The 23,615-nt window shown below is 29.8% G+C and overlaps 3 protein-coding genes across 3 annotated transcripts; 2 read left to right on the top strand and 1 right to left on the bottom strand.

Moving 5' to 3' along the window:
* The first annotated feature begins 1,118 nt into the window (after window positions 1-1,118).
* LOC118069870 (tetratricopeptide repeat protein 21B-like) lies at window positions 1,119-5,645 on the top strand. Its single transcript, XM_035088213.1, has 5 exons — window positions 1,119-1,167; window positions 1,249-1,332; window positions 1,419-4,558; window positions 4,626-4,939; window positions 5,013-5,645. The coding sequence occupies exons 3-5, from the start codon at window positions 1,576-1,578 to the stop codon at window positions 5,643-5,645; spliced, it is 3,930 nt and encodes a 1,309-aa protein (XP_034944104.1). The 5' UTR covers window positions 1,119-1,167; window positions 1,249-1,332; window positions 1,419-1,575.
* A 127-nt stretch (window positions 5,646-5,772) lies between these two features.
* lovit (loss of visual transmission) lies at window positions 5,773-9,101 on the bottom strand. The gene is made up of 8 exons (XM_035088187.1): window positions 8,497-9,101; window positions 8,166-8,428; window positions 7,649-7,900; window positions 7,311-7,564; window positions 7,136-7,240; window positions 6,642-7,051; window positions 6,280-6,454; window positions 5,773-6,205 (listed from the first exon to the last, which is right to left on the bottom strand). Exons 1-8 carry the CDS (start codon window positions 8,694-8,696, stop codon window positions 5,975-5,977), a joined length of 1,890 nt encoding a protein of 629 aa, XP_034944078.1. The 5' UTR covers window positions 8,697-9,101; the 3' UTR covers window positions 5,773-5,974.
* A 4,156-nt stretch (window positions 9,102-13,257) lies between these two features.
* LOC118069865 (uncharacterized) lies at window positions 13,258-23,497 on the top strand. Its single transcript, XM_035088207.1, has 19 exons — window positions 13,258-13,409; window positions 15,024-15,340; window positions 15,435-15,491; window positions 16,163-16,324; window positions 17,173-17,335; window positions 17,404-17,764; window positions 17,860-18,089; window positions 18,179-18,396; window positions 18,499-18,658; window positions 18,742-18,869; window positions 18,952-18,987; window positions 21,232-21,486; window positions 21,589-21,751; window positions 21,825-21,946; window positions 22,024-22,262; window positions 22,344-22,679; window positions 22,741-23,039; window positions 23,111-23,238; window positions 23,310-23,497. Exons 2-19 carry the CDS (start codon window positions 15,337-15,339, stop codon window positions 23,384-23,386), a joined length of 3,138 nt encoding a protein of 1,045 aa, XP_034944098.1. The 5' UTR covers window positions 13,258-13,409; window positions 15,024-15,336; the 3' UTR covers window positions 23,387-23,497.
* Window positions 23,498-23,615: the final 118 nt, after the last annotated feature.

Raw genomic sequence — 23,615 nt, 5'->3', positions numbered from 1 at the left:
TAATTGGTTTGATACAAGAGTGCGAATATTATTTCAGTTGGGTATTGACATTTTTAAGAATAGGAAATGTCAAAATCAATTAACTGTTCATATTCTTGACTTTTTTCAAGTTTATTGGTTTGACTATTACTTCAAGGCCATACTATCTCTTCCATATTGGTTTAATGGCTCTAGCCTGTAGGTGTTTATTTACTAGGTTCATCAGTATTAACCGATGTCACTAGCGAATAATTACCTTCTAATAATTACTACTATAAATACATTTTTTAACTGTAATTTTTTGAGTTGTAAGTTGGAATGTATTACGATATTTATCGATTGTACTTTCTTCAGTACATATATTTAAATGGTTCTGTCGAATTTCTTCGTGTAATTAGTGGTTCATTACAGATTTCATAAATGTTGACAGAGTACATCCTTGAATTAAAGTACCGTAGTTGTAAATTATTGATTACATTGCAAATGTAATATTGACAAAATAATTAGACTTTTAAGAAAAATTTTTTTTATTTAAAAAAACATGAAAATTAGTTTTATAAATAAAATACGTTGAATTTATGAAAATAATCAGTATTCTATGAAAATTTTTTATATTAAAGAGCAATTATTAATTATTTCTTGTAATTAATGAAAACAGACAGACGTCACAAATCAATATAGAATTGAAATTTAAATAAAAAGTGTATTAGAGAATCTCTTGTTTAAATTCCGCGCTAAGAACAAAAACGCTGCTCCACTCCATGTCAGTTTATAAATTATGAGCTGCTTCTGTTATTGGAGTTTGCTTTCTAACGTGTATTTGTGGATTCTTTTTTGACAAATTGAGCTATGTATAGATTACCGAAACACTTGTTTCTTAGCAACCACGAATGACAACTAAAAGAGTAACCGGTTGAAATAATAATGTATACACTCATTAATATAAAAAATATTTTAGATTTTGTACTATACAATGGAATTAAGTTTATCTGTGAAAAATAAATGACATTTTCTCTTGTTATTCAGAAGTGGTTAACTTATTTTCATATCAATTTAATTTTATGCATATCAAATTAGTTTCATCTATTTTTAAGTATTTAAAAGTACAAGGTACTCTAAAAAGATATTATTTTGGAGTTAATCATAATCCTTCACGTCAAATTTTTTATGTAAAACTCGACAATAAGGGTAACATTTACATAACTTTTAATTATTATAATTACCTATACCATTGAAATTGACAATCATAATCATATTAATTTTTTTTAGAAAGTGCAACCTTGTGGTATAAAAAATATGACAATATTTTAGATATGCGTGCAATATATGTTCCTAAGAAATTTGAGAATCGAGGTATAGCAAGATTATTAACGGAGGTAATTACCATTCCTCAATCAACATTGATATCATTTAATTAGAATCAAAAAACAATATTTCAGGCGGCCTTTACGTATGCTATCATTAACGATTACTACTTAATACTCACGTGTGGATATGTTCAGAATTTATATATTATGATAAAAACTCCAGATCTTCAAGCACGAGTTGTTGGACCACCCAAAGTTTTGGAAAAGTCTTGAAATTAACAATAATAAAATGGATAATTTAAATGAATCTGACATTCAAGCAGTCATTATTTGGCACTGCCAACAATATTACTACAATGCGATGCTTCATCATGCAAAACAAGCATCTCAAAATTTCCCATCTAATGAAAATATTAAAATTTTACTTACTGTAGCTTATACCCTAACTCATCGCTTTCAAGAAGCATTACAAGAAATATCTGAGCTCACTACCAATGAAGATACAGCAATACCAGCTCTCTTGATTGAAACTTTGGTACATCGATTAAATGGAAATAAAGATCGAGGACGTGTAACTCAAATTGAATCTAAAATTCGTGAAGATCGGCGTACAGCTTCTTCGACAGCTCTAATACGAGCTGCACTTGTTTTATATTTATTCAAAAAATTTGATAAAGCCAAAGACTATGCTGAACGAGCATATAAAGTTAAAGCTAATGATCCAGAGATATTAATTATGAGTGGATGGATCGATTTACATTTTCATAAAGGTGCAAATGTTAACTATTTTGGTTTAGTTCCCAAAGACAGTAGTAGAAAATTAAATGTCTTACTTGGAACAGCCAAAATGCATGAGTTAAAAGAATCTCATGAACAAGCAATTTTAATTTTGAATGCTCTAATCGTCCGATATCCTAAGCTTTATTTACCCCTTGTGGAGAAAATGATAAATCAGTTAGCTACAAAAGATTGGGATCAAGCATTAGAAACTGCAAATAGGATTTTATCGATTGATACAAATAATATTGATGCAATGAAAGCTAAAGCTGTTGTTACTTTATGTCGTGATGGAGATTACGTTACAGGCTCCAAAAATATACAGTCTTATTTTCGTAATCTCTTACTTGCTGAACAAAAAAATGTTCAGGTTTTTGTCAATGACATTCAATTATTTTCTCGAATTACTAATCGAGATTCTGAGCCTTTAAATGAACTTGCAAAAATTGCAGAGAAATTCGTTCAACAAAATTCAAGTGTCTCTGAACCGATGATAGAGCTTGGAAATATTTTTTTATATATGAATAAACTCATAGAGGCTGAGCATTGGTATAGAAGTGCAATACGAATTGATGAATCATCTTTTGCTGCTTTGATGGGCTTAGCTCACTGCCAGGTTCTTGATACTTCTCCTGATGCACTAGAATTAGCACGTCAACAAGTTGATTTTTTGATAGAAAATCAGCCTAATGTAAATGATTCTAGACTTTTTTTCATGTCAGCTAAAATTTGTCGACATGACGCTGCAAAAGCTCTAGGTTATTTAAATAGTGCAGTTAAAATAATCCTAGATAAATGCAAAAATATTTCTTATAGCTATACATATATTAAAGAATTAAATCCCGACTTCTGTTTGGAAATTGTCAATGAACTTATTCTTCATTTACCAACAACAGAAGGAAACAATGACACTAACCTCAGACTGGAGAGTGAAAAACAGGTTTTAACATTGTTAAAAAAAGTAGTTGATGCATGTCCAGGATTTGGAGAAGCTTATTTGTTACTTGGAAGAGCTAGCATGCAGATTGGTGATTATGAAGAAGCGTTAGCTGCTTTAAAAAAATTATTGGATGCTGTAGACCCAACGAATGCCAGTGCACATTTATTAATGGCTCAGATTTTTACTCGTCAAGGTAACTACCAATCAGCATCTCAAAGTCTAGAGGTAGGATTGAGTTACAACTTCAAGGTTCGAGATGATCCATTATATCACTTAATATCTGGTATCGTTGAAAAAAATACTGGTAATTTACAAGCTTGTATAGAAAGTCTACGTACGGCGATGAAATTAATGGACATGAAGACATCAAAAGGTTCATCAGTACCTACTCTTTCATCTTCAGATAAAACAACACTCTATCTAGAGCTCATATCAGCTTATAGTAAGTTGAAACAATTCGATGAAGCAGCAGCATTGATGAGCGAGGCTAAAATGCAATTTGTAAATACAGTTGAAGAAGGAAGAGTAATTATAGCCAATGCTGATCTCTGTTTAGATATAGGAGATATTGAAAAGGCAATTAATTATTTAAATGATGTACAACCTGGTGAACCTTACTATCTTCAAGCTCACACCAAACTTGCAAATATTCATTTGCATAGAAGAAAAGATAGACAAGCATTTGCCAAGAGCTTCAGAGAATTGGTTGAACACTGTCCAGGTCCAATGACATATAGTATGCTAGGAGATGCTTATATGGCAATTCAAGAACCTGATAGAGCAATTGAAGCCTACGAACAGTCATTGAAAAATAATCCCAGTGATATAATTCTTGCTAACAAGATGGGCAAAGCGCTCGTTAAAACTCATCAGTATGAAAGAGCGATAAATTATTATAAAGAAATAATCAAAAATAAAGGATGTGCAGAGTTAAAATTAGATCTAGCAGCATTATTTATGCGAATGAAACAGCATGAAAAAGCTGAAAATATTTTATTACAAGAATTACAAGAAGGCAGAACTGCAACTGATTTATCAGGTTTAGAATTAAGAGGAAAACAACTCTTATTACTTGCTAAAGTAAGAGAACGAGCTGGAAATATTCCATCAGCAATATCTACTTTAAAAGAAGCAAAAGAAAATCAAATTAGGTGCATTCAAAGAGCTACAATCGGACCTGGAGTTACAAACCAAAAACAAGTATTGGTGGACATTTGCCTAACAATGGCAGATCATTCAACTGCGCTGAGAGATTTTGATAGTGCTATTTCTCATTACAAAGATGCTCTTCAACACAAACCTTCAGATATTAAAACACTCTTGACGCTTGCAAAACTTTATATGCAGGTGAACGATCTAGATAAATGTGCTCAGAGTTGTACAGCATTATTGAATGCAGATCCTGATAATGAAGCAGCTACTGTAATGATGGCAGATCTAGCTTTTAGAAAGGTAGACTTTGAAACTGCAGCATTCCATTTTCGACAATTATTGTTGAAGAGACCAACTTATTGGACAGCTTTAGCACGATTGATTGAAGTTTCCCGTCGCACTGGTAAATTTATTTATTTATTTATTTATTTATTGATGATAACAATAATTAAGCAACTTTGAAATTATAGGTAATATTAGTGATCTGGACGAATGGTTATCAAGAGCAGAATCCGCAACGGAAAGTTCAAATCGTGATGCTGGATATTATTATTGTTCTGGTTTGAGAGATTGGCGAACTGGTAGATTAAATTCAGCCTTACGAAATTTCAACGCAGCAAGGCGAGATCCTGAGTGGGGTCAACAAGCGATTTACAATATGATAGAAATTTGCTTGAACCCTGACGATGACTCCGCGCTATCCAGTGATGCTTTCACTGAAGAGGATGCTGAATATCAAGATTCAAGAACAATGGCCTTAACAACTGCTCAGAGATTACTACAGGTATTTGCTTTACATAAATATCTATAATATAAAAATATTTTAATTTTGTTAAATCTTCTTATTGTAAATATAGGAATTAAATCCAAAGGGAAGCCCTCATGAGATACTGACTCATCGATTGTTGAGTAACTTTTTGCTACTCGCAACAAAAATAAAATCTAATATTGAACGAGCATTACAAGACTGCACAACTCTGGCAAGTCAAGACACTCTTCGAGATCATGTAGGTCCAGCTTTAGGTCTTGCTACAGCTCATATCCTACTTAAACAAACTCCTCGTGCAAGAAATCATCTTAAACGTGTTTCAAAGAATGTTTGGACATTTGAAGATGCTGAATATCTTGAGAGATGTTGGCTTTTATTAGCTGATATTTACGTTCAATCAAATAAATACGACCTTGCTAATGAATTATTAAGACGAGTTTTGCAACATAACGCGACATGCGTCCGAGCTCATGAATTATCCGGACACATTGCTGAACGCGAGCAAAACTACAAAGAAGCTGCAACTCGATATGCTCAAGCATGGAAATTTGGTGGTAAAACAAAGCTCTCGTTAGGATATAAACTAGCCTATTGTTGTTTGAAGAGTAAAAGATATGCTGATGCTATACAAGCATGTACTGAAGTATTGAAACAAAATCCAAATTTTCCAAGAATAAAAAAAGAAATTCTTGAAAAATCTGTCAATTATATTCGTACTTGAAATAAATTTAATATTTATAAAAATTATAATTTTGAAGTATTTCAAACAAATAAATGTTCAAATGTTGTCTTAATTGTAGCTTTATTTGATTTTTTTTCTTTACATACTCGTTAATTGATTTTTAATAGTATTTACATTAAGATAATTATAATAGTTATTTTTATTTTTGTGCTTTACGAGTACCATTGAGATTTATTTTTCAATTAATTTTTGAACACTCCTGAAACTATGGTTAGTAATTAGCTAATACTGCTGTTTGGTTTACTTTTACTTTTATCACACTGATAATGAAAGATTTTTAAATAATTTACAGAAACAAATGTTCACACTTAAAGATCCAAATACATAATTTGAGTTGCTGAGAGTGCTCCGCAAGCAGCGAGTATACTGGCAACGCAAACAACTGCTGTCGTCGTTCCCGAAAGGCTAACAATCGTGCCAAGACAACATGATAGTAGAAATTGTGCAAGGAAAACCATAGATGATACAATTGCTACATCAGTACCCAATCCTCGCACTCCACCACTATCTATTGCCTCGCCTTCAGCAGAAACAGCAAACTATAAAAAATCATCAACTCTTAGAGACACCTTTTCGAATTACATCATAATTTGGTAAGATTTTTGATCCATACCGTCGATGAAGCATGATAATGTGCGATCAATAAATATGGTATTGTGAATAAAGTTGAATACATCACTCCAGCAGTCCAAGAAAATATTATAACTCCCACTGGGTGCTTTGTTAAAGCCATCATCATCATCCCAAGGCTATAAAATAACAACCCGTAGACGTAGACCCTCCGAGCTCTGCAAAATATAATCAATATCGAGGTAAATTATGTTATTTATTTTTTTTTTTTTTTTAGTACAACGAAATCACATAAGATATTGTTTTCAATTTGTTTCAATAAAGTTTTACTTTTATTTCAGCTTTTTTATGTAAAATAAATAAGAACATTAGGCAATTTATTGTTAAAAAATTAAAAAAATTTACTTGTATCGTTGAATTAATTTCTCTATAATTAACGAATAGCAAGAGCAGGATAAAGAATACATTGACATCCCCCAGCAGCCAAATCGAACTCCAGTCTCATATAACTCTCTTTCTTTAGAGCCATCAGGTGCCTTGGGATTTCCTCCATAAACTGACTCGCCAACAAAGTCAGTAAAATGAAGGGAGTAACAAACGTGAGCCATCCAACAAAATAAATTTGTTAAGCAAACCATGCGTACGCTATGAGGCATGTAGACAATTGAAAGTAAATATTCTGTTAAAGTAGCTTTAGGGTCAACTTGATCAATTTCGGAAGAATAATTATCATAATTTTCTATGATTTCTGGTACCATTGGTACCGAGCCATGTCTTTTAGGATGTTCCACTGGGAGAGGCTTTAATGCAAATTCCTATGAATAGAATTTTTAAAAAATAAATAATTAGCCTTGTCAATTAGTGAAATTTAGATTAAATGACCTATTTTTAAATAATACCTCATGTTGTTCTGTTGAAGAATCCGTTGTACTTCCGAGAGTTCCATAAGTAGCACCATCATTAAGAGCTATCTTTTCACTTTCATTTCCACTTTGATTCTCTGTCTTTGATTCATAAAAAAATTAGTTTTTAGTCTCTTGAAAATTATTATTGATGTTCAGATCTACTACCAACCTGTTGAGCCTGCATGGCAGCTCGATGTTGCTCTTGTTCAAGTAAATAAAGTGGTATTTCTTTGAAACTTGTAATCGTGAAAGTCACGCAAATAATAAAAATAATAGTTATGAGAGTAAACGTTGCATGAACATGTCCTCCCAAAGCCACTCCAATCCTTGTTGCGTCCCAATTTATTCCACCCAATCCATACCCCATAAAACCTCCTAAACCAGCCATTATTGTAAATGTGCTTAAACCTCGTGCATGATCCTCTGTATTTTATATTATGAGTTTTAGTAAAATGCGTAGCTTGCTGAATATTAGCTATCCATGCAAAATTTTAAAAATAATTTAACCTGGAATTGTAACGTCTAATAGATAAGCTCGGGCTGGACTCTGACAAGCATCGGCATCAAAATCAAGTAAAACAGTTCCTAAAATTGTAAAAAATATTCCCCAAGAGTGAGATGTAGGTGGAGTCTCTGGCAATGTTATGTTATCCGTTTTAGCTGATAATCTATGCCCTAAAGGTATTGTATGATTCGTTAAAGGTAGTGGATCACCAAATTTATACCCCATTGATTCGCCATTTGGTACCAATAGAAGTCCTAATAAAAATTATTCCAATTACTATTATCGTATCTATTTACAATGGTTATTATGATTAAAAATTTATCAATTAATTTTAAAAATTATTCGGAATTAAATTTCAAAACATTCTTTAAGTGAGAGCTTAATACAGAAAAAACTTCATCGTTCAATTTCAGAAGACTCAATTAAAATAATGAACATAATGATGATGGATTAGTTGATTAAGAATACTATTATTTATTTTAATTGAATCAATACGGAGTATTAAGAAAATTACTTTACCCAGAAAAACACCAATAGCAAGGAAAATAATAAAAATTCTTCTTCTGCCAAACTTAGATTTGCAGCGATCGCTAAGACTTCCTAAAACTGGTGTTACGAAAAAGCCTACAAGAGGACTCAAAGCCCAAACTAATGTCATGTGTTGATGGTCCACACCGATTTTTAATAAAGTTGGTGTAACAAAGGCAGTTTCGGCTGCATAAGAAAATTCAATTCCCATCACAGCTGCTGATATTCGTACTAATTCCCAACGTGTTTTTGGCCTTGAAGAATAAGAAGAAGGAGTAGAAAAAATGACAGAAAGAAATGCAATTTATTCTTTTCGAAATACCTGTACACATGTGAGTAATCTTCTATAGTACGTTCTAACTTGGGTGGTTGTCGAAAATGGTTGATAACACCACCGATTCCTTGATTAGTAGGAATTTCATTTTTCCATTCTTTCAACCCAGACCACTTCTCACTAATTTTATCACGAAATCCATGGACTCGTCCCGTAAGACCTTGATAATCATGCAACTTATCTACCATAATTAAGGACGATTTTAAATCTAGATTCCAATTTAGAAGACTTCCGCAATTATTTTTGCTATTTCCACATTTATATAGTCATCAAACATTTTCTTTTTCTAATCGTGATAGTTATTTCTAGAGTTTTGACAGAGTTTTCAGCAAAACTTTGATTCTAATTATTTCAAACAAAGGTAAGTTAGTCAGGTAATTAGATATAACTTCAAGTGTAAAATCACAGTTGTTTTGAATAGGAGATGTCACTTCTATTTAGAATAGCAAAGGTACACCATTTTATAGTTATCAACTTACTTTAATGAATTTTAGTATTCATCATTTACTCATTTTTTCAGTATTTATTTGTTAAGAAGGCTTGACAATATTATCTAAAGAATTGATTACTATATGGGAAATAAAACTGACACTGCTCAGTGAACGTCCAGCGCTTAACTGAGAGCATCCCTTCAACTACCTTACTGTATAGGGGATGAAAGCTCTGTACGTCAGACCTATTGTAGAATCACGCCGACTCCAACATTTGAACAGTTTTTAAACTGATGAAGGATAATAAAATTTTCATTTATTAACGTATAAAGTAGTCTTTTTTTGTCATTTTTCTATCTAGAGAGATGTTATTTATTTTATTGATTGAGAGTCAATAACATGATCAAAATATTCACATCATGGATATCAGCGTCAGAGCAAATATTTAATCATTTTATATAAGCGAAATATAGCTAGAACAAAAAGGGTAAAATTCTTCATTTAACACAATAAATTTATTTGTTCAGAAAATTGAATTTATTTCTATAATAAAATTGATTATATATATGCATGTATCGTTAGTACGTAACAGAGATAGAGTATGATGTTCAAACCATCAATGATATAACTAATGTAATTTCCGGGAATAACAGCTGAAATCGATATTATGTCATTTTCTCGAATGTGAAATTTTTTCATTATTTTCTTGTTGATAAAATAAACAACTCCGCAATAATGGAACTTGTGTTTTCTTTCTTTTTTATTATGTTTTAGTATCTATCCTGGAGAATGCTTCCTTAATTACTTAGAAAAAGTGTATCAATTTTTCTTTTTTTTTCTTTTCTTTAAAATCAACTACTCTTCTGTTGAATATTTTTTAGTAAGAATATTTCAATGTTTGAATATTTAAAATATTAGTTGTAAAAAAATTAAATAAAAATAATGAACACTTATTGCAATAGAATATCACTTTATAATAAATAGTAAATAAGAAAAAATAGAAATCCCCACAGATGAAGTAATAAATCCGATTTTAAAGCTCATCACAATGCTTTTTGCATTGTAAATGACGTCAGCAGCTTTCTTTCAGATTTTACGACAGGAAATAAATAAAGGTTTATTAGTTTTCAATATAATTTTTTTCCTCAAATTTGAAACTATGTTAAATACAAAATAATTTCTGCATCTTAATAATAATAATAATAATAATAATAATAATAATAATAATAATAATAATAATAATAATAATAATAATAATAATAATAATTTTTCTGGTATTTTTTACATGTAAATGGCCTACTTTTTAACGAGATGAAACCTTAACTCACAGCTATCAATCGTTGAACAGGGTGAACTCAAGGCTAATTCTAAGTCGCTTGTATCAGCGCAACTTATTCTCAATTTACACCCCTAGACTACTTTTCCAATCACACTATCAAGGGTAACTTTGTCACGAACAGGCTCATAGCTATTCATTGAATTCTAAATTTGCTTTGATATCCAGATATCTTCAGTCAGAAACTTCTGATTTTAATAGCAATAAAAATTGATCAATATTGGTTATTGTAGCTTTATTTGCTTCAAAAGGAATGTTTTGTATCAAAACATACAATCAAATGGTTTTTTAAAAAGATACAATGTCGATAAAATGTTCAGTAGTTATCTAAAAAAGTTGAAAAAATAAAAGTTCAAAGTGGAAAATAACAGGAAACCGAAGGAAATCATTCCATCAACTTTATTTCAGCACCCAAGGAAAAGAAACGATAAAGTTGACACTTTCATTGTCGTTTTATTGCAAAGACTGGAGAAAACATGCTCAATAAATAAGTTTAAAAAAATGTAGACAATAAAGTATTGTACAAAACTAATGAAACGAAAGAAACGTAACAGGTACGAAGCAGGTTTCAGATTTGTGGAAGCTTAAAGCCGGAGCTTCTTAAGAAATGTGCACTTGACATAAATCCAAGACAAAAATAGTTCTTGTATCGCATTGCCAAATGAATTTGCCAAGATCATTCGTGTATTTCAAGTCCAAGCTTCATCAAGAATTGCTCTATGAAAGGAAAATATTCAAATAAAAGGTTCAATACACTGAGCAAAAAGCAAGGTGTATTATCTCCAAGTATAATGAACATGTTATAAAATCAAGTAGTCAGATGATTTAATTAAATCAATTCGTTATTTCAGTTGAATTAATATAAATTTTTTTAGAAAGACATATAAATTATTATGATCTTTATTGCAAGCAATATTTTCTTGATCTGACAAATTCTCAGTTAAGTGAGAAATGTGTTCAAATGTACTGCTAATTGTTATTATACTTCATTCGTTTCTCTTGTACTAATTTCACTTCTTAAAGAAATAATTAAAGTTTTTATTACATAAAAATTGAAGAACCATAAAAATTATCACGCGTACAGCATTAAAAACAGTTGATAAAGAGACCAATTGTCGTAAATGCGTGTTTATTGACTTCAACAATAAATAGTCATCTTCACATGATTGATACAGGCTGGCCTGAAATTATTGTTACTTATGATCCAGAATCGTTTCGCTGGAAATTTAATTCAGATCAGTTACTTGAATGATCATATAACTCTTGAAGCATGGAAACAGATAACGAATAAGTTCCAGTGGTTGATTTTTAATCTTGGCTTACTAGGTAAGAATATCCACCCTTTCTTAAAGTTAAACATTCAGGTAAATTAATTAATATATTTAATTATTAATAAAGAATATCTATATACCTATTATTGAAGTTATAAAATACTCTTTACAATGAAATGACTCCAAGTATTTTTAGAATTTATTGCATCTTTTGTTGATTTTATTTATACTTTTAATGATTATATCAATGATTGTATTTAACAGACATTATCTCGATAAAACAGGAAATATTTAAAATCCCTGGTCAATGTTACCCTTGCGATCTAGACTCTAGAGTATTCGAGTTGACTTTATTAAACATCATTGATAAGAACTTTATTATGCATATTCATTCTACTTATCAGCAAGTAAAGAAACGTTCAACGTTTCTGTTTCTGCTATGGTTTGTTTGATCAATCAAAGGAAATCTTATTAAACCTACTGATCATTGAAATGCAAGATAAATTGATTAATATTGAATTAATTCATTTTTAGAATAGAATTCAATGACCCTTTTCAAAAGTTATTAACATTCTACTTGATTTTCATGCAAACATAATGTCTGAAATAAATGATCATCAGTCTCGTTTGATCATCACATATGTTAGTATGGATGATCACCTCTGTATCAATGATATAACTACTATGGTTAATTGTTGCTGCAGTTTGTTCTATATAGCCAGCATGCTATCTGACTCGACTGAATGATATGAAAACAGCACTCATCAGTTCAAGTATCGACTTCATGTTAATAATGCCAATGAATTCATAGTATCGGTAAATCATCAGTGCTCAGATAATACTGTTGAAAAAGAAAACATTTACAATGACATTCAATACATTTCTTACTTCTACAGATGCATCTTTTTATTTACATGCTCAATTTTTCTGTTAGATTTAAGCAATCATTTGGTAGATTTGAATGAAAATTAATTATTATTAAAGAAAAATTAAAGATATTTATATTATCTAATTAACTTCAGACTTTTTTCAACTTATCTTAATCAAAAATAAATTTACAATTTTTTTTTATTTCATCCAATGATACCTCATTGTAAAAATGATTTTCTATGACTAAAAGTATACAATTAAAGCTCTAGTAATTTATGTACATTCGGTTAGTAGGGAATTAAAAACATCAATGCTTACCTAGTAAACATGACACGACGTCAGACATAAAAGTATGAAAAGTTAATCCTGAAGTACAACATAAAGTTTTTATTTATAATGACTTATCACATGTGATTAATGTCTGACAAGCTAAAATCTTTTGTAGCATTTTTTTGTGCTTATTCAAGTATTTATCACATATCAAACTGAGTGTGTCTTATATAAGAAAAAACAAAGAATACAATATTAATGACATTTCTCAAATAAATAAAGTGATTCATATTGACTAATTTTCAATCATTCTTATCATTTCGCATACTAAACATTTTTTGGTGAGATAATACCCAATTTGTAATCTTAGTTATTACATGTCAACTTTTGACAAATCATACACAGTCGCTAAATGATCATTAGAGTTATAGAAAATAGTTGTAGAAAATAGGTCTCGCAGGTGCTCACTTATGCTGATTGGCTAGATATATGAGTTCAGACAAAGTAGCCAAAATTAGAATAACTTGCCCTGACACTTGCTGACGTGCTACAACATCTCGTTTGCTCTTTTCCTCTTGGCAATTATAGTTGTTCTTACCCTTGGCTTGTGTTCTAATTAAAGTCGTTCTGTCTCCATAGTTCCGTAATAATTTCCTTTTTCGTCAAGTATCCAATCGTTTTCTTTAATACATCTTATTCTCTTCACCTATTTTATCGCAACAGGTAATTTTTTGGCAACTTTTTACCCAATATACTTAAAGTTTTACTAAAAAGGCAGTGATAATTATGTTTGAGTAATAACTGACAGTTATCTAGAATTGAAATAATAATATCGATCAAATAAAAATCTGTGACAACAGCTGTAAGGATCATTTACATATTTTTCATAGATTAATTGGGTTTTGAAAGTCATGTCGAAATAGGAATACTGCTCTTAAATGAATTTTAGAATAAATTTCAAAGTGATAATCGTTATTATAACGTTGATTAAGTAAAGCTAAAATTTTTTAATAAGAAATATTTCAAGTTCAAATGTGTCATTTATGACAAGGAAATAAGATAGAAGTGCAGTGTTGTTGTCAGTGATAAAGTTGAGATAAATTTGTTTTAATAAGTGAATGAAATCAAATATGACTGTGATTACAGATTATAAAATTTATAAGATGTAGGTAATATGACGTAAGATATAGTTTTGTTGTTCCAATTGTTATTCATCTAATTTCCGGCATTTGTAGACTGTGTCATTATCCGAAAAAAAGTACCAATTTTTAATTTATAAAAGAAAATAAACTTATCAGGTTGTTATCAAGGAAAAACAGAATATTAAGATTCTGATGGTGTTACATAATGTATCGACGTTGTATTTTATTAGCCTACCGGGCGCAATAAAAGAAAGATTTGGTTAAGATAAAATTAAATTGCTGATTCTCTAAATGTTTATTGTTAATAAACAAATAAATCATTATTTACCGAGTTAGTGATCACTGATAAAAGATTGATATGCAATTGTAAATTACCGATTTAACATACTAATTTCAAGCCATTTCCAAGTGTAATTTATAGGTGGATTAATTCAAGATTTAAATGATTGACAGTTTTATAGCTTTATTATCAATGATCGATCAATAACCTCTGTCTATGATATCCATTGTAGCAATCGATTGGATATTTTTAGCTAAATGATCAGTATCACACTTAGCCAAAAAATATTTGTAGATCTAAGATTAATTTTACACATCAGGTATTTTTATAAAGTAGCTATAATCGTAATCAAATAATTTCAAGGAAAATGATAAAAATGTCTCTTTCAATATTAAATTTTTTCTTCATTGAAATTGAAGTAGTATGAATAATAAAGTTTATTAAAAACCCATATATTTAAATAAGGATTTAAACAATCGGTATCATTGTTTTCATATCGGGTTGAGAAGATTTGCAACGTATTTACACCTTATTTCGTCACACGTCTTATGACTAACACCTTGTTGACAATTTCGAGGATCTCTTTGTGATGACGATTCATGTAGCAAGTTGTTTTTCTAATAATCAATGAGCATTATAGTAACTAAAACCAAAATGAGGACAGATTTTTGATTACTAAAACAATAAAATTTCCATCATTACAAGCTTATCAATAAATTGACGAATTTTCTCGAAATGTTTACAGAATTGAGTTAGAAACTTCTCATTAAAGCCGGATAAATCTTGATAAACCAGAATTTGTTTATTCGAATGATCATGCTCTTATATAGTACTCTACGAATATACGGCCCTTATACACATATTTACTAAATTAGAGTGGTAAAGCTGACTCAAGGTTTTCTTTGTTTTGTTCAGTTTTGAGTTTCAGATAGAACCTTTTTCTTCAGTGTCTCGTGACATTTGGTAATATATCCAATAAAAAATTATTGTTAGTGACTGATTGTCAGTGGAGAGAGTAATTTTGCCGCGTGATAAAATCCACAATCAGATATCAGCTGCTCACCAATGAGTGAGGGGAGCAGTGCTTGGCAAAGACAAAACCGTGGAACACGAGCAACAAACCGACATTGTTTTACCTCATCTGGAAGGTACCTGCCAGTCTTACCTTGGACCCCAATTTCCTACGAATCATCGATCACGGAGCACTTTAGAATCGCAGGATTCAGCCATGGGTTAGTGTTCAATCATCATTTATTTATTATTATTATCATCATCAATAGTGGTGTACTAGTTTTAATCATTTTATTTTATTTATTGTGCTACTAGGGCTCGACTTCCTGGCAGACGGAGGTGCAGACTTCGAGCATGCCATCACCGTTACAGGTATATATCAAAAATATTCTTAATATCTGTGTACTAAAGTGATTCGATAACTACATCCAACATGAAGAAGATAAGTTTAAAAGTGAAGGCGGATCTTTGTAAAGATGATAGTATGAAATTTTTGATAAATTGTGATTAAAAAAAAACATGTTATGTCAAATATAAACTTGGCCCAATCTCGTCATCAATTGTCACCACTTAAACAAGCTTATAAAATATCTGTTTTATCAGCACTTTAATTAAACAATTAAATTCTTAAAAGTATTCATTCAAGACAGAAGTTGTGGAGTTTAAATTTTTTTATTAACTAAATTATTGTGCTAAAAAATTTTATAGTTCATTAAACACTTCTATATACGTGGATAATACCTGAAATAACCAAATGAAATTTCTATCAGAAATAATCGAGTGATAATTGACTTTATAAACAATATCTAAATTTTTTTTTTTGCTATGAAAAGAACAGTTTATTGTAACGACGTAAATAAATTTAGAGAGTGATAATTCGTGGAATAAAAAAAAAACATTCTGAGTAAATATAAAGATTACGAGTATCTTAATTGTAATGAAGTATAATCAAGTGAGCTAAAAACAAATCCACAAGTCATACAAAATAAGATTAAAAATTCTTTCTATTATTCATCGATTATTTAATAACTACTCATGTCTAGGTTTCGGCAAATTCCACTACATGCTGCTAGCCATTTGCGGTCTGATTTATATGGACACTGCAATTGGAGTGACAATTCTATCATTTGTTCTCCCGGCAGCACAATGCGACCTTCAAATGGATTCAACGTCCAAGGGTTGGCTCACCGCATCACCCATGCTAGGTAAAATGCATTTCCTTTTTAGTACATAAATTGAATTAATTACTTAACATTAAAGTAAACAAAATATTTTTCTTTTTTCATTAAAAATAATTCTTTTAATTCTTCATCATAATAATTTAATCAGGCAATCTTTTACAGGTGATGATTGGCAAAAATTTTTATTTACAATAACAATGTAAATTCTTTTTTCATTAAGTAATTATTTTGCGTAATATTTAAATGGTAAATGTTAGCAGCTGCTCTTATCATTAAAAAATACCAAAAAAGGAACAAATGCATTAAATTTAAAGTTAAATAAACATAAATTGTATCAATAATTATCAAAAAATATGTCAATATTTATTTTAATGAATTTTAAAGAAGCTGAAATAATTTATAATAAGTTTTTATTTTAACTTCAGTTAAATTATCTAACAATCGTTTTTTAATATTAAAAAAAATAAAAGTCAAGTAATTTTGATTAGTTGGATATTTAATCTAAATTAAATTAAGTAGAAACCATTTACGTTTTATTAGTTATTCAAGTTTTAATGCTTAGTTAATTAATTTAATGTAATATCTAGTAAAGAAGCTAATCAAAAATGATCTTAATAAAGATAATCAAAGGTTTTTAATAAAATTGTATTTATCATCATTGTTAAAAATAGTCAAAAATTATTTGGACTCTTCGAAATAAGAACTCAATGTTAATTTAAAATAAACTCGACCGAGAAAATGTAGAGCATCGATTATAGTACTCTGAAGCCCTAAAAATGAGTTATAAAATTCATCGGCTTCTTGAAGTGTTTACAACACGATTGCATTTCATGAAACAAATATTTTAACAAAACAATGCCATTTTGGTATAGGGATGGTGATAGGATCCTATTTTTGGGGGTGCCTGGCTGATACAAAGGGCCGCAAAATTGTTCTGATTGCCACATTAATGATGGACGGAATAGTAGGAGTAATTTCCTCTTTTGTTCAACACTTTTGGGTTTTCCTGATCCTCAGGTTTTTCAACGGGTTTGCGTAAGTATAATGATTCATACTTATATCACGACTTGATGATATAATTTTAACTTCATTTATACGTGCAGGGTAACTGGAGCAATGGGAATATGCTTCCCATATTTGGGTGAATTTCAACCAACGAAATATCGTGAAAAAATTCTCTGCTGGATGGAAATGTTCTGGACAATTGGAGTCATAGCTTTACCACTTATTGCATGGATAATTGTACCACTTGATCTTCCCCCTACTTCTATTGACTTTAAATTTAAGTCTTGGAATCTCTTTGTAGCCTTATGTGCTTTTCCTTCTCTCATTTTATCACTTTGGCTCTTTGCTTTCCCTGAAAGCCCAAAATTTCTTCTTGAATGCGGAGAGACTGATAAAGCTTTGAAAGTGTTCAAGTGGATCTATGCACAAAATACTGGAAGTGACCCTGATTCATATCCTGTAAGAATTTTTATTATTTATTTTCTTAATTAAATTAATCTAATATTGTTTTGAATTATTTGTAGTAAATATCTATAATTTATATTTTCTTTCAGATTAAATCTCTCCAAGAAAAAAAGACCAATCCAAAAGACAAGAGCACACGATCTTTAAGGCTGCATAAACGTAAAGATCTTAAGGTTCTTTGCTCGGAAGTCTGGGAACTGACAAAATCTCTTTGCAAACCTCCTTATCTTCGTAATACAGTTCTAGCATGTGCAATACAATTTGGACTAACTAGCAGTTATTATACTTTAATGGTATGGTTTCCTGAATTATTTACAAGGTGAGAACAATGTAACATATTTCAATAATTGGATTTGATTTATCAACTTTAAGATGTTAATAACAAAAATGTTTAATTTGCTTATTTAGATTTGACGAATTTGAAAAAGAACATCCAGGTGAAACTACATCAGTGTGTATCGTTTCTGCATTGTCACCTAATGACACTAATACTGACCCTTATGGCTGTCATACAATCATTACTCCTGATGTCTATCTACATACTGTTTATATCGGTCTTGCTTGTTTGCCAGGCTCAATCATACTTCCTATCTTCATTCATAAAGTTGGAGCCAAAGTTTTTCTCAGTAAGAATTGCTAATGACTACATTTTAAGATAATTATCAATGCTATCCCAAATATAATTGACAATTATTAATATGATATTATTTTTGTACCTTTTCTTGTAGTCGTGTCATTGATAATTTCTGGTGCGGTGACCATTGGATTTTACTACGTCGTCAATGCCGATCAAAATCTCATTCTTTCATGTATTTTTGAAGCTTTGACGTCTTTAGGAATTTCTCTAGTCTACTGTGTGATTGTAGATATGTTCCCAACAAATCTCAGGTAAGAAATAAAAATAGATTTTTTAAATAATAGTGTAATTTAATAAATGAGACTTTGAGTTAAAAAATAATATATTTTTTTAGGGTAATGGCAGCAGCGTTGTCATTGACCATGGGAAGATTGGGAGCTCTTGTTGGAAATCTAATTTTTGGATATCTCATTGATCTTGCTTGTGTGGTACCTGTTGCCCTATTTGCATCATTCTTATTTAGTAAGTAGATAATTACCGAAAGATTATTACTTTTATAATCTAATTAATTAAAACATAAACTAAATTTTTGTTTTCATTACAGTGTGTGGATTACTCTCCGTCTTATTACCAAGAACTGGTAAAGATACTCTCGACTGATTGAGAAAAAAATTCATTCAATAAATAAGCACCAACTTCTCAGGTGAAAGAGAAAATTAGATTAATAAAATGCTCACAAGTTACATGTAGCTCAAAATACCAAAGGGAGTTTCTAGTTTTTCAGATTCTTTACATAGATCTTTGTCCGTTATTGGACAATGCTCAACGATTTATTCTGAATGATCCTATTAGTTTTAGATTGATTCTTGTTAATAATTATGTAAATTATACATCTAATGTGTAAGTAGGGAAAAATAATTAACTGAAAGTTCATCATTATTTTTTATAAGATGAAACTATTTTCGTAAAAGTATTTATTTATACGTATTAATCCTACATTTATTGTTTAATCTTTTTACCTTAACTTTCATTATTTAGATCAAATTAATGTTGTTATTTAAATATTAATATTCATAAACCCTGTAAAAAGTTTAGTTTTAATTATTATTAAATAACTACTGTGTAAAAATTGTTAAAGACATTCCAAAAGTTTTTGGTGTATCTTTTTCTATGGAAATCGTTGAGTATTAAATTCATCAAGTGCGAATATTTTAGCATAATTTTTTTTGTTATAGTTTTATCTAGCTTTACTAATAAGTGTTTATAAATTGTAACGATATGTAAAATATTAAAAATAATCATAGATTATATTTAATAACAATGTATTTTTTATTATATTTTATAACATCATTCATTCTTAAAAAAAACCCAGTAGCATTTTAAGCAACCATTTTCTTACAAATACAATTTTGAAAATCAGTTGTTCAAAGAAAATAAATTTTAGTTATTCATAGATTTCTTACATCAATGATAACACTTTTTATGATCTTTACAATTTTATTTTCAAGAAAAATTATAAAAAAAAAATTTTGTTCTTTTCACAGACAGACGTATGATTAGATAATAAGCGTTTATCAGTTTTTTGAATTATGTCTATTCTATGTCTATTTATTAAAAAACAATGTATTTTTACCAGTTAATGCCGTGCTCTTACGCTCTCTAATTAATCATACAACTCAAGGGCTATTGAAGATATCGAGATTGATCGAAAAGAAGATAATATTTCAATTGATTGAGTAGTTTATTTTAGCGCCGTGATAAAATTAATTCTACAAGTAGTGAACTTGACAAATGACATTAAAAAAAATGGTTAAAACTAAAAAGTTTGATTGCATCATCAGCTAAAATATCTAACTTAAAATAAATCCATAGAAAATTTTTAAAAATTTAAATAATTTTTAGATTTCAGATTAAACTATTTTGTAATTATTAGGATAATTACAATAATATCCCTTTAGAATCAAAAAGTCAACAAAATTAATCATTATTCAAACACATCATATCTATAAGTTCCATGAATACACAATGCTATCGAAACTACTTAGTTCACTGTTCTAAAGTTTTTGATTAAATAATAATTTAAACCACCATCTAATTTAAAAATAAACTTTCCTATTTTTTTCTACTTATTTCATACATATAAAAGGGTTAATGACCGTTAAATAATTATTACTTTCAATATTTAATTAATCTTTAATTTCCACCTGATTGTATTCTGTAATTAGATTCATGTACTAATCTATTTTTAAATTAATTAAGAATTATAACGAATCAATTATAATAATTAAGATAAAAGTTTTTATTGGTTTTCAATTACTTGTAAAATTCTTTTTACATTCCAGTTAAATATTCTCAACTGCAATCAACTAGTCACTATTGAGCAACTAATCAAAACTTTTCTGATAAAAACATAAATAAATTTGTTTAACAATATATACTGATAGTTGAAAAAGTAGTTTTAAAATAATTGAAAATAATTTCGATGACTAAAACTTTTGAAAGTAAATTTTAAATATTTTTTTATGTAAATTACATTTTTAACGTTAGCAAAAAATAATATAAAGTATTGCGTTGAGACCGTCATTTTTTTAATAATTATGACCGAGATATATGTGTACTGTTTGTGGTTTACTATAATTTTTCTTATCACACTGCCTCTACATTTAAAACATTTGTGAGCAAAAGAGTGGGAACTGATAATAGACCAAGGTATTGGGTCATTTCTATCACTGATGTACGTGGCTGAGAGGTCTTAATTTATACAGTTCGATTAAATTGATTGAATTGCTAACATCAGTCCCAACTGAATCGTCTGGAAAGCACTCGTCGACTCCTAACGGAGGTTTGCGTTCAGTCGACGTAAAGTCATTCGTGTATTAAATCATTTCTTATTTTGATTTAAACATGACTATTAAAGTAATTTCGACTGATTCTCAATCACCTGAACGTGATGCAGAAATTGCAGTAGAATTGGCTGGTTTTGGAAAATTTAATATCAAAGTAGTGATCGTTTGTGGTCTTATTTTCATGAATACAGGATTCAGTATAAGTAGTGTAGGTTTGGTTCTTCCATCTGCAGCATGTGATTTTAATTTAACGACCATTGATAAAGGACGTATTAGTGCTGCTCCAATGCTTGGTAATTTTTTCTATAAACCATTTATCATTTATTAGATATTCAAGCAAGATGATTGGCATCATATCAACAGAAAATTCAATTAATAATCATGTTATTCTGTAGGAATGTTCGTTGGAGCGTACTTCTGGGGTTGTTTAGCAGATATTGAAGGACGAAAAGTAGCACTAGTAGTAGCATTATTCTGCCATGGAATCATTGAATTCATATCATCTGTAATTCCTAACTTTTGGGGATACTTAGCTTTAAAATTTCTCAGTGGTGTTGCGTAAGTAACGGTTATGAGTATTTTATTATTTTACCAATAAAAGAATAATTATTAAATATCAAAATGATTATAGGATAAATGGCCAAACTAATATTCTCTTCACTTATCTTGGGGAATTCCAATCTGCAAAAATGAGGGAAAGGATTCTCTGTTGGATGGAGATGGCTTGGTCTCTTGGATTAATTGTTTTGCCATGTAAGTAATGTTTTTTAGTATTAACCGACTACATTTTTTCTGCATTAAATAAAAGAATTTGAAAAAAATTGATCTAGTGGTTGGATGGGTCATCATTCCTCTAAAAATCGATTTCGTGAGTGGCGTTTTCTTTTTCCGATCATGGAATCTTTTTGTGGCAATTTGTTCTATTCCATCTATTATGATAGGATTATGGCTTCTTACTTTTCCCGAAACTCCTAAATATCTTGCAGAAGTTGGAAAAGATACCAGATTTTCTAGTGCATTGGAACGAATGTATAAAGAAAATTCAGGAAAATCGTTTGAGGATTATCTGGTATGTATTATTGATTAATTTATTACATTCCATATTCATTTTAATCAATCAATTGATTGAACATGTTTTTTTTTTTGATAGGAAAAAGTGGCAAAAAGCGGCTGTGAAAGTCTGAACACTCGATTAAAATCAGTACAAACAGCTACAAACGAGGGTCGACGCATTACAAGAACTGACCAATCAGTCGCTATAGTTAAAGGCATTTATTCACAGTCATTGACATTAATCAAACCTCCTTATTTATTAAAGACGTCAATTACATGTTCTTTAATGTTCTGTATTGCTTCTTCATATTATGCACTCATGCTCTGGTTTCCCGAACTTTTTCAAAGGTTTGCTCGCTTTGAAAATGATTATCCTGGAGAATCTACTAGTGTTTGCAAAATTTCACAATATCAGTTAACAACTAATGCTACGGTAAGATAATCAATCGGATCAAGTCTCATTTCATGAATAATTAAACTTTTATATTTTACAGATTCCAGAAAGTACTGAATGCGTGTCAGAGATTCCAACAGAAGTTTATGTGCATACATTAATTCTAGGAGTAGCATGTGTACCTTTAAGCATGATTTTGCCATTGTTTGTCAACAAACTTGGTTACAAATTTTATTTAGTTATATCATGTTTCCTAGCTTCAGGAGCAACCGTTGGATTATTTTTTGTTAAAAATTCTTTACAAAATCTTATCCTTTCATGTATATTCGAAGCTTTCTCATCTGTAGGATTGAGTATTGTGCTTTGTATAGTGGTAGATCTCTACCCAACGAACTTAAGGTAACAGAGGAATTCAGAAAATTAATGGTATGGAGCTTTTCATCCATTTACAACTAATTTTATTTCAACAGGTCAATGGCAGCTGCACTTTGTAGCGCATTTGCACGCTTAGGTGGATTAATTGGCAATTCGTTATTTGGATATTTAATTGATGCAAATTGTATGACATTAATTATCATGATTGCAGTACAATTATTGAGTAAGTCCGAAAAATCATTCAACAGCTCTTTTAATGATATAAAAAAATATAATTTTAAATACTTGTTGCAGTTTGTGGTATCCTAGGCTTATTGGTTCCACTAAAAAAGAAAACGAGGAATGTAATGAAATCTTCAATTGCATCATAGGTACCAAATTCATTATTTCACTCATCTTATCATTTCCATTCATTACTAAATATAAGACTAGTGTTATAAAATACTTCTAGAGAATTATCTTATATGTTTAAGCAACTATAGACATACATTGACAATGTGACAATAAGTTTTTTTTATAATAAAAGACATTATTTTTTTGTACAACTTTTTATCTACAACTAATATTTATTAAATACCGTTGTAGAACTCAACATATTTT

The sequence above is a fragment of the Chelonus insularis genome, unplaced genomic scaffold, assembly GCF_013357705.1.
Source record: "Chelonus insularis isolate UGA/USDA-ARS -01 unplaced genomic scaffold, ASM1335770v1 contig_44_pilon, whole genome shotgun sequence".
Taxonomy (NCBI): Eukaryota; Metazoa; Arthropoda; class Insecta; order Hymenoptera; family Braconidae; genus Chelonus; species Chelonus insularis.
This window is presented reverse-complemented; position numbering and strand designations above follow the sequence as displayed.